The sequence below is a fragment of the Durio zibethinus genome, chromosome 15, assembly GCF_047325235.1.
Source record: "Durio zibethinus cultivar Kanyao isolate XHJ-2024 chromosome 15, ASM4732523v1, whole genome shotgun sequence".
Lineage (NCBI taxonomy): Eukaryota > Viridiplantae > Streptophyta > Magnoliopsida > Malvales > Malvaceae > Durio > Durio zibethinus.
The window spans coordinates 3,550,627-3,563,640 of NC_143176.1; the positions used below are offsets into that span (position 1 = coordinate 3,550,627).

Genomic DNA, 13,014 nt, shown 5'->3' on the forward strand with positions numbered 1-13,014 from the left:
TGATTTATATTTGAATCTCTATCAAGTGTATAAATGCTATATACTATTAATATATCACAAGTTGTCACCTTATTAATTTATTAATTTTAATATATTTAAATATTATATTTATATTTGATATACTATCAATATATAATATTATATACTATCATAACAATAGTAAATTTAAATATATTTTTAGGATTAAGTATATTTATTTTTAGGATTTTAAAAATGTTAAAATTAATTTTTTAATAAATTATTATTATATAATTTATTGATAGTGTATAATATTTATAAACTAAAATTATATCGAATATAAATTCTTAAATATTTAAAATTTAAAAATATTTATTTTTAAAAATTTAAAAATTTTAAATTTGATGATCAATGATATAACAATTTGTAATGCTTATTTGTATTTACTCCTGATTTATCCAATTATCTTTGAATGACTTTGACCTTAGCAAGATATATCTATATAGATGACGAAGACCTCCAAGCATAGTCATTAGTCTTCAAGTCAAAATCAGCTGCTTCCCTCATTAAATTTGTACTGCATGTTTTAATATACAACAAGATTAGGCCATATGCCTTTGAATTGGGGTAAGATTTTGACTTGATAACATTAAATATCAACCTGACCCGAACCAAACAAGTGTTTATTTTCAATCTATTTTAGTCCAAACATTATCCATTGCCCCTAAGGAATCCAATTAGCCAGTCTGCTGATTGCTGAAAGTGTTGTATTTGAACTGTGAATGTCCCGATGACGTGCCTCCATTGTCATTCTTCAGTTCTTCCAATACATTCTCAGCTCAAACACAAACAGAAACTTAAAGCTTTTGCTCTTCAGCATTGAAGCTACAAAGGCTGGTTGTTATCGAATTTTATGGCACCTTATTTCATCTCCTAGTATTTTGAATTCGAAGACCAGATGACCAAATGAAAAATGACATTGTTGAAAATAGACTTGATAATTTGTATATTTATGCTTTATAAAGTATTAAAATTTGTCTATTTATTTTATATTTTATATAAAAATTACATATCACAATTTGTATTAATACAAAAACATAAAATATATATTTTTAATTTTGTTAAACTTATGTATAGTTATTATTAAAATTTTAAGTTAAATTATTTTTGTGTCTTATTTTCGTATTGTATATCATATTTATATCTTATCACCATATCGTATTTTAAATTATTAGATCTATAAGAATAAGAATACGAGGGTGCAGATAACAAAATCAAGCTCAATAATGGAAGACAGCTTTCCTGAAGACAAGACAAACCATTGCCAAATCCGACCCAACAAAACTCTTGCTATAGTATATGCTTCCTTGTTATTTTGTAGTCATTCATTTTCTCCAATTTATGAAACATGATCGGGCAGGCGATTGCTATCAAAAATAAATTCATTCTTTTTTGAATCAATCTTCAAATTACTTCTGGTGAGGCATCAGCTTATTTCACAATAATTTACAATTATCTGCAAAACTATGCCGCTTAACCTAACTGAAAAACAGGGGACAAAAAAAATGGTATGATCAAACCAATGTCCAATCACTTTCATCGAAGGACGGAGGTTTATCAATCAGTGAGAGAGGCTTCTTCGAAAATAAAGATGAATTACTATAAGAAAAAAAAAAAAAGCTCGCAAATGGACGAGAGAGGTTCTCATCTGAATTCCTCTGGTCTTTTGTAGGTGGTTTTCTGTGCTGTTTATCCTTGCCACCACAGTTGAGACCAAGCTTCTTAAACGGACGTTTTAGCTCACCAGCAGGGCTTCCATTTTCCATTGTCAGTGACTCTTCTGCCTGCTTTGTTCTCTTTATGACTTCTTCATCAGGAGGCAGTAACATTGTTTCCACTGTTCATACACCTACAAATAGAATTCGTATTGAACATCATCAGATGTGAAAGATTCAGACAACCACAAGGTATCATAGGACATGGCAAATCCCGCTAAACAGACACTTGCATGCATGAGAAGAAACCAAACACCATTTTCTTGCATGCGAAGAAACCAATGTGCCAGAAACATGCACTCCATCATCGTTTTAATTAGTTAGTAGCATTTGATGAAACCATCTAGTTTATCATAAGCATATGGCATCAGTCCGATAAGTTTAAAAATACTTGCTTTTTCGATTGGTAGAAACATCCAGGCAGCTGTATACAATAGAACCTATCTGGCAAAGATCGTCTATTCTATCATTCCACAAACTTCTTGGCAAGTTGCAACAACGTAGTCTTTGCACTCATAAAACAGCTTCGACAAGTTATCATTAGCAGAGAGCTCGTCGTCAGCAAATAAAAATCCCAAACCAAGCTGAAGAATACAAAACTGAGATATTAGCATTATGAGGAATAAATGGTTGACTTAAAAATAAGAACATAATAGCCAATTATTGATATTCATGTGATCATGTCATACCATGTTTTAGAAACCAAGTAGAAAAATAGAAGACCCCTTTTTCCATTTAATTTTCTTGGATAGCTGGTGAGAGGAGATTGTTAGTATACATGCAACAGCTTTCTTTCCTTAGATAAAACCTTAAAATTTCCCTAATTAAATACAAAGAAAAAATTGAATTGAAATAAGAATTTAGTAACGAAGTAAAAAGCAATTTGAGATTCTGAAGTTTGATTTAAGAGAAATTGTCAACAAATTGGAAACATTTTTTTCCATCTTTTATCTTTTTTTTTTTTAATCACCATGGGAATCGGTGAACTTCTTTGATTTCTAATTGTTTTCCATTTCCTTCTTATTCTTAATTAAATAAATTAAGGAGAAAATAAAAAAAGGAAAATTTGAACAAGAAAAAAGGCAAAGAAGTAGTAAGTCAAACCACAAACGTTAGTATGAAAGTGGCTAGTGTAAATGTCGTTAAAAGATTCTGCTTATGGTGTATGATTTAATATTAAATATTACTGTCCATATTAATTTATAAAATATTATTCGGTTAATTGAATCTCTTAATTTTATTTTATAAAATATATCTCATAAATTTAAAATGATACGAACATTTATATTTTTAAACAGATTTTAGTTCACATGAAATTTATGATACCTCGTGACCATTAGGAGTGTAAATGATACATTAGTATTCGCAAGCTATTCGGGTTTGATTCGAAAAAAACTCGAATTTAGTTTATTATCGAGTCGAGCTCGAGCTCGAGTAGCTTGATTTATCGATCGAATAGAATTTGAGTACTCTTATATCCAGTTCGAGTAGCTCGCGAGCCTAATCAAACTTTTATATTTAAATATATTTTTATTATTTTAATTAATAAAATATTTCAAGTCCGAATTCGAGTTCGAACATAAATAATCGAACTCTTGTCGAGTATACGAATCGAACGTATTTTTATATATTAATCGAACTTAATCGAGCGAGCTTGAGTAGCTTGAATTCGATCACGAATCAAGCTCGAACTTGAAAAATAAAATCCGATCGAGTTCGAACCGAGTATCAAGCTTTAAGTTGTGAGTCAAATTCAAACTCAAACTTCTCATTATATCAACTCAATTCGATTTGATTACACCTCTAGTGATCATGTCGCCAAGCCTGTGATCATATACACAAGTACTAAAACTGAAAATTTGTGTCTGTCAGCTTTACAACAAATTGGTAAGCTATCTTTGTTTGGTTGTTATATAAAATTATTAGCTTGTGGACCATTTTTACTTCTAAAGTGATGCAGATGGATAAAAGTTCTATATTCACTGACGAGCAAGCATGCAGGCACAGCTATCAAAACGATAGTAAATTATATTTTGACACCATTTTGTTCATTTCTCCATGATTAATATACATATAAATGAACTGATGATAAGTTGACTATAAATTTGTAAATACAAGCATTTAATTTACTGTTAAATTTGTTCAGGTGTTGAACTATTCATTTAAACTCAAACATAAATTTTAAGTCTGTTTAAATTTTAAATCGGATTTTAGATAAAAAAATTAAAGCCCGTGCTTTGTTCGATCCAGTTTGAATAAACTATATATTATTAAAATATTAAAATTATATAAATATATATGTGAATTTTTATTTTATATATATATTTTAAAAAAAACTTTTTTAATTTTTTATTGCATAAATTAAGTTTAATAAATTGATTTGAGATTTATTTTTTCAATTTAAATTTGATTTGAGAAAATTTTGAGACCCAAAATATTAATATTAGATCAAGCTAGGCCTGAATAAATACATAAAATATTAATACTAAGTATGACTTCGACTCGAACCCAATTTGGACCGGCCATGCACAACTCTTTTTACTATATATGGCTTCTTTCCAATGTAACTCTTTGCTTTATTCATTGCTTAAACAGAAACTAGCTGCCTAACATTCATTGGAACACTGTATTGTGAAGTACCATCAAAAAGAGTATCCGCAAAAATTCGAGCTGTTGCCTCTGTTGGATGATACAGATCCCAGAAAACATGATCGTTCCTGTTGGAGCAATATGTTGAAATGGGCACACAAGGGACTTTGGCTTTCAGATCACCCAGGCCGCAACAGGCAGCTTTTATCTCATTGAACCCTGCAACATAATTGAAAATGTCACCTGTTTTTATCAAAATTTGAGACAATAAGGAGAAAAAATGCATAAAAACGACATGTTATATACCGTATGCCGATGGTTTTTGGATCAAATTTTGCATGATACTGTAAGTATCAAAATAGGAGTAGTTTACGCCTTGAAGCTCTGATTTCAAGCTGTTCAACATTGCCTTCAACAATTCATTGTACTTAACAGACCAAAAGTTGCGTTCTTCATTGCATTCTTGCGTTTTGTTTTTAGCTCTTTCCGCTGGAATACAACCTATCGCCCCAATCCCAGCAAGAAAAAATTTACGTGCACCGAATGCGTATAGTCTCTGCCAAAATGGTAAAACTTAGGGTTAAATATAAAAAAAACCTCTACTATATATTTTTTGTGCGTTTGATGCCTAAAAAATAAAATTTTTAATTTGATACTCAAATTTTATTCTGTCATCTACTTAGATATTTTGGATTAATATTATTAATCAATTTGATGACATGGCATAAATAACCAATAAAATACTGACATATGGTAAAAAAAATTCAATCAACACCATGCCATTAATTGTTATATCAGCATTAATAAGAAATTTCAAAAAAAAATTTTTAAAGATTTGAAAAAAAAACTCTAAAAATTTATAAAAAAAAAATCTGAAATATTTTTAAAAATTATAAAAATATGAAATGCTTTAGAAATTATAAAAATTAAAAAAAAAAAACTTAAAACTTAAAATTTCAAATTTCAAATTTTCAAAATTTAAAAAACTCCCAAAATTTTAATAAAAAATCCAAAAAATTCAAAAAAAAATGAAAATTTTAATAAAAATAAAATTTTCTTAAAATTCAAAGAAAGATTCACAAAAATTTTAAAAATTGAAAATGAAAGTAGGTTTTGGTCAGAAAAAGCTTTGAGGTGGAAAGATTTCACTATCTGGCTTGGCATGTCCCATGTACAATTCTAAACAAAAGTTGCAGATAGAGGCAAAGGGTTCATGAGTTTTACATAATACATTCTTTTTTGTATCAATTTAAACAGATTTATCTATGTTCGGACTAACGAATTCATGAAAAATTTGCTCTGAGAAAATACTGATGTTACTTGGTTACCTTGAGTTGTCCCTTTAGGGTGTTAGTCATCAACTCCACAAATTGTTGTGGGCTGTTCTTCTTTCTGAGATTGGAAGATCCAAAGTAATCGAAGAGGTCATTGCTACCGATTATAATGGCGAAAATCGACTTAGAAAAGTGATTTTCTGCAGCAGAGGATCCCATCTGCTGGACCAAAATTTTATGCACTGCCATGTAGTTTTCCACTTGTTTTGTCAAAGGAATGGCGTGACCCTGTACGCAAACAAGCGGGGATAGCTCAGTTGGGAGAGCGTCAGACTGAAGATCTGAAGGTCGCGTGTTCGATCCACGCTCACCGCATTTAACAGTAACAAAAATTTTACGTTTTCACTTACAAAAAATTGATCTGTGCCGTTGAAGATTCCGGCACCGCCGGAGGCAAAGCTGACACCGTTTACGTACGATGCATTGTTCTTCTTCCACAAAGAAAGATAAGGTGGTGAACTTGGTAACCCTACTTTTTCAGCTGCCCATAAATATCAAATGTTAATAATATATGAACCAAAATAAATGCAAAATTGAATTCAGGATTTAAAACATTATATAAATAATTTAAAATTTAAAATTTAATACAATTTTATTTTTTAAATGCAAAATAGTACTCACATGTGAAGTAACTAAAGGTGTCAGAAGAAAGCAGGTTTCATATGTTTTTCAAAGTGTGTCTTCAATGAAAGTAGGTTATGGTCATAAAAAGCTTTTTAAGTGGAGGATTGAAATTAAATACGGTGATTAATGAATTTATATCATATAAAATATTAAAATGTATATATTTATATTATATTTTATATAAAAATTACATATCATAATTTATATTAATATAAAAATATTAATTTTAAGTTTTTTATTTTATTAAATTTATATATAATAATTATTATAATTTTAAGTTATATTATTTTTATGTTTTATTTTTTTATCTTATTTGTAATGTGTTATCGTATCATATTTTTCGTACTCACATACAATTTCTATCTCTATCATTTTTGTATTTGACTAGATATAGCTATAGTATACAGAAAAAGATATTCTAAAAAATATTCATGGTTCCTTTAAATATGTTTTTATTTTTTATATTTATTTATTAAAAAAAAACAAAGCTACATTTTCTTAACTTATGAGTCAATAAAATGAGAATAAACAAATTATAAATATTAAAATTTAAATTTATTTATTAGTTATTAATTTTTAAAGATAATTAAATATGAATCGACTGAATTAAATTTTGATTTTAAAATAAAGCTATATTTAAGTGTTGATGAAAAATATTTTATATTATGCACCAAAAAAAGGAAAATATTTTATATCATATGATATATCATTTATTAATTTAAGAAATTTATTAAATTGTGTATGGAATTAGCCCACATGAGCATCACTACTCTTAACTTTTAAGTGCTTCAGTCTTTTTTGCTTTTGGGACATTTGTCAATGACTACTATATATTATGTAACATCTCATTAATCACAAGCATATCATATGAATTTTGAGATAAGCTATACTTTTTATATTATATTTATAAGAAATATATATCTTGTAAATTCTCCATAGCTTCACTCTAAAAAAAAAAAAAGAAAAAAAAAACACAACCAACCAAAACCTTGGCATTAATTAATTTGTACAATTAAAAATAGAAATAAAAATGCAAGAAAAATGGTAAAGAAAGAAGAATTAATATTCTTCATGTAAAAAAAAATAAGAGAAAAAAAAAAAAAGGTGGCTATCATAAATTATCAACAGAAGGTAGTTGAATTGATGTCACGAGTTAAGTTACATCAACTTAGTTAAAAAATTAATTTACATATTAAAATAAAATTAAACAATAAATTAAAATTGAAAGTATTTATGTTTATCTATTTTTTATTTATTTTTATAAAAGAACAAGGTTTTTTAAGAAACTATTACTCTTAAAAAACAATAAATTATTTATGTTTATCTATTTTTATGTTTATGTTTACATATTAAAATAAAATTAAACAATAAATTAAAATTGAACGTATTTATGTTTTATCTATTTTTTTTTTTTTTTTTTTATAAAAGAACAAGGGTTTTTAAGAAACTATCACTCTTAAAAAACTACAATTACACTTTTATTTTTTAACTTTCTCATGTCCTTTACAATAATTTTTTAAAAACATTCCCATGGTAATCATGACCAAATTATAGTAATTTATAAGAAAAAAAGTGAGAATTAACTGTTTCAAAAAAAAAAAAAAGAAAGAGTGTAAGTGATTAATTTACATGGTTTTATGTTATTTTTAGATCTGATAATTTAAAATATAATATAATGATATAATATGAATACGATATAAAAATAAAACACGAATGTGATACAATTTAAAATTTTAACAATAATTATATATAAATTTAATAATACTAAAAAAAATATATTTCATATTTTTATATAAACATGAATTTGACATTTAATTTTTATATAAAATACGATATGAATACACGAATTTTAATATTTTACACAACATAGATATATGAATCACCAAATTAATCTAGTTATTTTCAAGCTTTACAACATGGATCAAACTTTTCTACCCAAAACAGCTCTTCTCGTTCATCAATGTGTGTAAATTCATATCATTTTAGAATTATATAAGTCTGTAATATAATATCTATTAATCATTTATATGCTTACCAATAAAATCTGCAGCATTCTTGCCATTACAAAACCTCCCAGTTGGTTTTTTAGTCGGAAAATCGATCCCGTTGTGTGGAAAATTTGCCTTGGCGACAGAAACAGCAAGGTGGTTGTTGTTCCCAACATCAACTAGGGAGTCCCCGAAAACAAACACCGCCGGCACCATTTGAGCTTCCGAAAGCTCCAACCTCAAACTAAATAGGGAGAGGAAGAATAAGAAGGAGAACAGCATGTAGTACTTCACCAGAACAAGTCTGGCCTCCATTTTTAGTAGCTAAAAAAGGAAGAAGAAAAAAAAAAAACTCCTTTTTATAAAAGGTTTGGTTTGAGGTTTATATGCAAGGGAAATGGAAGAGTTTATGTGCTTTTATAGAGCCGTCGGTGGGGATGTTAATTTTACTTATACTTAACAGAGAGTTTGATTTTTTATCTGAATGCGATAAAGATAGATATTATATTATAGATATGAAAAAAAAGATAGATATAATTTTTAATTTTTATTAGATATAAAAATGAAGGAGGATAACATAATATTCATCTTATATCCATATCATATATATATATATATATTTCATAAATAGATTTTTTAAAATAATATAAATTATTATTTTAAATTAAATAGAATTAATATATTTTTATGAAAAAATATCTATTTATAAAAAATTACCTAAGTAAAAATTAAAAAATAAAATTTGGTTTTCAATTTTTTTAAAAAAATTAGATATAAAAAATTATCCATATTTATTAAATATCTGCATTGACATAAATATATTTAAGATATTTTGTTTTATATGAGTACAAAAATTAATAATTTTTAATAATTCTATATGAGTGCTTCACCCGAAAAAGTCTGGCCTCCATTTTTTGTAGTTGAAAAAGGAAGAAAAAAAAAATAACTCTCTTGATAAAAGGTTTGGTTTAAGGTTTATATGCAAGGGAAATGGAAGAATTTATGTGCTTTTATAGAGCGGTTGTAGTTGTTAGGGATGTTAATTTTATTTATGTTTAATAAAGAGTTTGACTTTTTATCTTAATGCAATAAATATAGGTATTATATTATAGATAAAATTTAAAATTTTTATTAGATACGAAAATAAAGATGGATAATATAATATGTACTCATCTTGTATCCGTATTTTATATATATATATATATATTTATATATTTAATAGATAGATTTTTTAAAATAATATAAATTATTATTTTAAATTAAATAAAATTAATATATTTTTATGAAAAAATATATATTTATAAAAAATTACCTAAGATAAAAATTAAAAAATAAATTTTGGTTTTCAATTTTTTTTAAAAAAAAATTAGGGATAGAAGATTATCTATATTCATTAAATATTTACAGAAATATATTTAAGATATTTTGTTTTATATGAGTACAAAAATTAATAATTCTTAATAAAATTTATTATAATCAGATGTTGTTTGAGGTTAAAAATTATTTTTAATAGTAATAATTAGTAATTCTTAATATAATTTAAGTTCCAATTATCATGTCAATTCTAGCCACTAGAATGTATCATTGTATATATTTTTTTTTTCAAAGCAAATTATTTTTTCAAATCATTGTATATATGATTTGAATTTCAAAACTCAAAATGTTATTTTTTAAATATAATTTATAAATTAATTAAATTAAACCTTAAATTTTTAATATAATTTGGTCAGCTCAGTTGAATGTTGTAGATCAATGGAGGCTTGGGTTTTTTTTTTTTTAGTTTTATTTTTGGACCAGCTGGTTTTCTTGAGATGGATCCGAACAAAAAGATGCTACTGTTGTTAGATCAGACGGACCGATCGAGCGGTCAGACAGCAGCCTAAGTTTTGAGTGTGGGTCCCATTTTCCATGTTCTGAAAACTGGAGAAAGTCTTCCATTTCCAGCTTTTTTTCGAAGTCTGGCCTAACCATATGCAATCTGGTAATTTAAGGGCACCGACCGGGAAAAAAAATAGAAAAAATTAAAATTAATTTCAAATTATAGTATTTATTTTAATTTAGATTAATTTTTTTGTTTGATTTGTATTAAATTTGAATATTAAATATATATATTAAATTAGATCAAATTCTGAATCAAAATTCAAAAAATTGAAAAAAACTGAATTGAATTAAATAATATAATTTTATTAATTTTTATATATTTTTTTAAATTTTTATAAAATAAAAATAATTATATTATATGAAAATATATTTAAAATTTTATTAAAATAATATATGAAAAATTAAATTTTAAAAATTGATAATTAAACTAATTTTGATTCGGATTGAATTTATTTTAAAAATAAATAAATTTAAATTCGAATTAAATTTTAAAATTTTATAATATTATATATTATTTTTAAAAATCAAATGAAATCCGATCAAACTGTTATCGCTCTAACTCCAACCCACTTCCTGTGTACTATACCAGGAATGAGGAGCCAGCTAGCTAGAGGAAGAACATGACCAAACAACAGCTAAAATTGTAGAAAACGACTATGGTGGAGCTGGCACAACCCTCACTATCCATTGACCCACAAGGGTGGCTAGCCGGTGGAGACATTTGGATGCAGCCCAGTCGACAATTGATGGGACCATGGCTTATCTAATTCGGCATAATGTAAAAACGAGTGGTTCAAAACCCTAATGAGCACCAATTGCTAGACCCCTTGCAATATGAATAGGCCGAATGGTCAGGCCACCACTCTTTCACTTGTTTGATTCTTGTTTTCAAGCTCGTTTTGTTCCTGTTAAGCATGGAAAAATCAATAAAATTGGATATGTCGACAACAAATTCAACAAGAGTTAGTGTGAATAGGCACAAGAAAAATGGTGTTTGCTTGCTTGAAGGAAGAATGAGGGATTAGAGTAGACTAAAGCTTTGTTTGGAATATGGGTTCAGCCAAAACGACATTCACACGGTGAAAAGGGCTTTTCACCAGACGTGTTTATAAGTCAGCTCTATATTTAATATTAATAATTTATATATTTATTTATATTTAATCTAGCTCGATAATTTAAGTCTTAAATTTTTTTTAAATTCTATCTAAATTTAAAAATAAATTTCAAACACATTCATTAAATATAATTTATATAATAAAATTTTTTTTAAAAAAATAAAATATATATATATACTTATATAATTATAATATTTTAATTATATATAATTTATTCGAATTAGACTAAGCCACGCTTGAATTTTAATTCTTTTATCTAAAGTCTTGAAACTTAAACAAACCTAAATATTGTATCAAAATCTATTTAATTAATTATTAATTTTTTGTTTAAAATCTTTTAAAATTTGAACGCACCTTTAAATCTGGACGAATAATTCAACTCGTGAACAGATTTCATTCCCACCTCCCTTTCAAACAACCTATAACTAAAATCTCTATTTCAATGTGTGAAAGAATCATGCTTGATTTGGTCACACTTTCAATTTTGTTATTCCATCCTTTTTATCCTATTTTCATTGAAGCCAATGGAGTATATTTGTTTTGTCTTATTTGTGGATTTTTTTTTTGTGTGCTTAAGAATTCAACAAAATGGGCACCACTTTTATTACAACCATGGAAAAAAAAAATTCAAAATTCATGATATTTCTAAAATCATACTTAAATTGATTTCCAACATTCATACTAATAGTAGCCAACATATGCATGAACATGTCAACACAAACCAAATATCAATCAATAAAAAATAATTATTAATTTATAATTATATAGCGTATAAAAAAAGTATTAGTGCTAAGTTCGATCTAAAAGATAAAAACTTAAAATCACAAAAATAAGATCGGTTAAAAGCAAATGTTGAAGTTATTTTCGATGTTTATACTGTGACTTTTAAACCAATGATATAAATAAAAATGAAAAAAGTTTAGAAATAAAAATGAGAAAGTTAAAAGAAGAATTTGTCTCTTTTTATCAAGAGGGAGCGAGGGGTATTTATACCAGAAGGATTGGTGACTTGTTAGGCTTGCATGAGTGAAGTATGTTCGAGTCTTTCTGCCACATTAGTTCGACTCATCACGTCAGCTTGGATCAAATAATCAAAATAATCCTGATTCAATTGTGAATCACTGAAAGATAATTATACCATTTTAACTCAAAAATATCCTTAACAAAAGAAGTGTTGCTTTTGCATCTATTTTGTAGAGATCAAGTAGTTAATATAAATACTCGGTTCCATTGGCAATTTTCATGAGTTTTAACACTCTTACTTATATGCAAGGATCTAATACATATGAAGTGCAAAACATACACAAATAGTAACCAAGATAAGTTCAATAAATCCTAAAGAACAAAATTAATTTTTCATATGCATATGAGAAGAGGAATTCAAACATTAAACCAGTTTAACGAGTTATATAAATATATATATATATATATAATTTGGAGATATTGCACCAGAAACTCCAAAATTTTCTTGCCAAATCCTGCCAGCAATCAAATATACAACCGGGAAAGAAGCAATTAATCCACAAAATCCATATATAGAATAGAAAAGATGAGCTTTGATCCAAGCCATGATTCATAGCTGATCATGAGGTTGTTGAAGCTCTTGACATTGAAAGAATGGCAAAGAAATTCCAGTTGCTTAGCTTTGGCATGTTCTTAGACATGATCATCTTCCTCCCACTCCCACATTTCTTCTGATTTCGAAACACACAAATGCCTCCTTCGCAGATATATCGTTTGGTTTTGGAGG

General features: G+C 26.8%; 1 protein-coding gene and 1 non-coding gene across 2 annotated transcripts; one reads left to right on the top strand and one right to left on the bottom strand.

Moving 5' to 3' along the window:
• Positions 1-4,153: 4,153 nt before the first annotated feature.
• On the bottom strand, positions 4,154-8,653 carry LOC111302257 (GDSL esterase/lipase At5g55050-like). Its single transcript, XM_022898187.2, has 5 exons — positions 8,316-8,653; positions 6,007-6,137; positions 5,651-5,884; positions 4,629-4,878; positions 4,154-4,541 (listed from the first exon to the last, which is right to left on the bottom strand). Exons 1-5 carry the CDS (start codon positions 8,581-8,583, stop codon positions 4,321-4,323), a joined length of 1,104 nt encoding a protein of 367 aa, XP_022753922.2. The 5' UTR covers positions 8,584-8,653; the 3' UTR covers positions 4,154-4,320.
• On the top strand, positions 5,899-5,971 carry TRNAF-GAA (transfer RNA phenylalanine (anticodon GAA)). The gene has a single exon. It is a non-coding gene; the product is annotated as a tRNA-Phe (tRNA).
• Positions 8,654-13,014: the final 4,361 nt, after the last annotated feature.

Bases quoted from the DNA above. Each gene is read 5' to 3' on its own strand.
- LOC111302257 (XM_022898187.2), bottom strand. From the start codon at position 8,583: ATGGAGGCCAGACTTGTTCTGGTGAAGTACTACATGCTGTTCTCCTTC. The intron at 6,138-8,315 runs GTAAGCATATAA...ATTTATGGGCAG, and splicing joins GAATGCTGCAGATTTTATTG to CTGAAAAAGTAGGGTTACCA. The intron at 4,542-4,628 runs GTATATAACATG...ATTATGTTGCAG, and splicing joins CCAAAAACCATCGGCATACG to GGTTCAATGAGATAAAAGCT.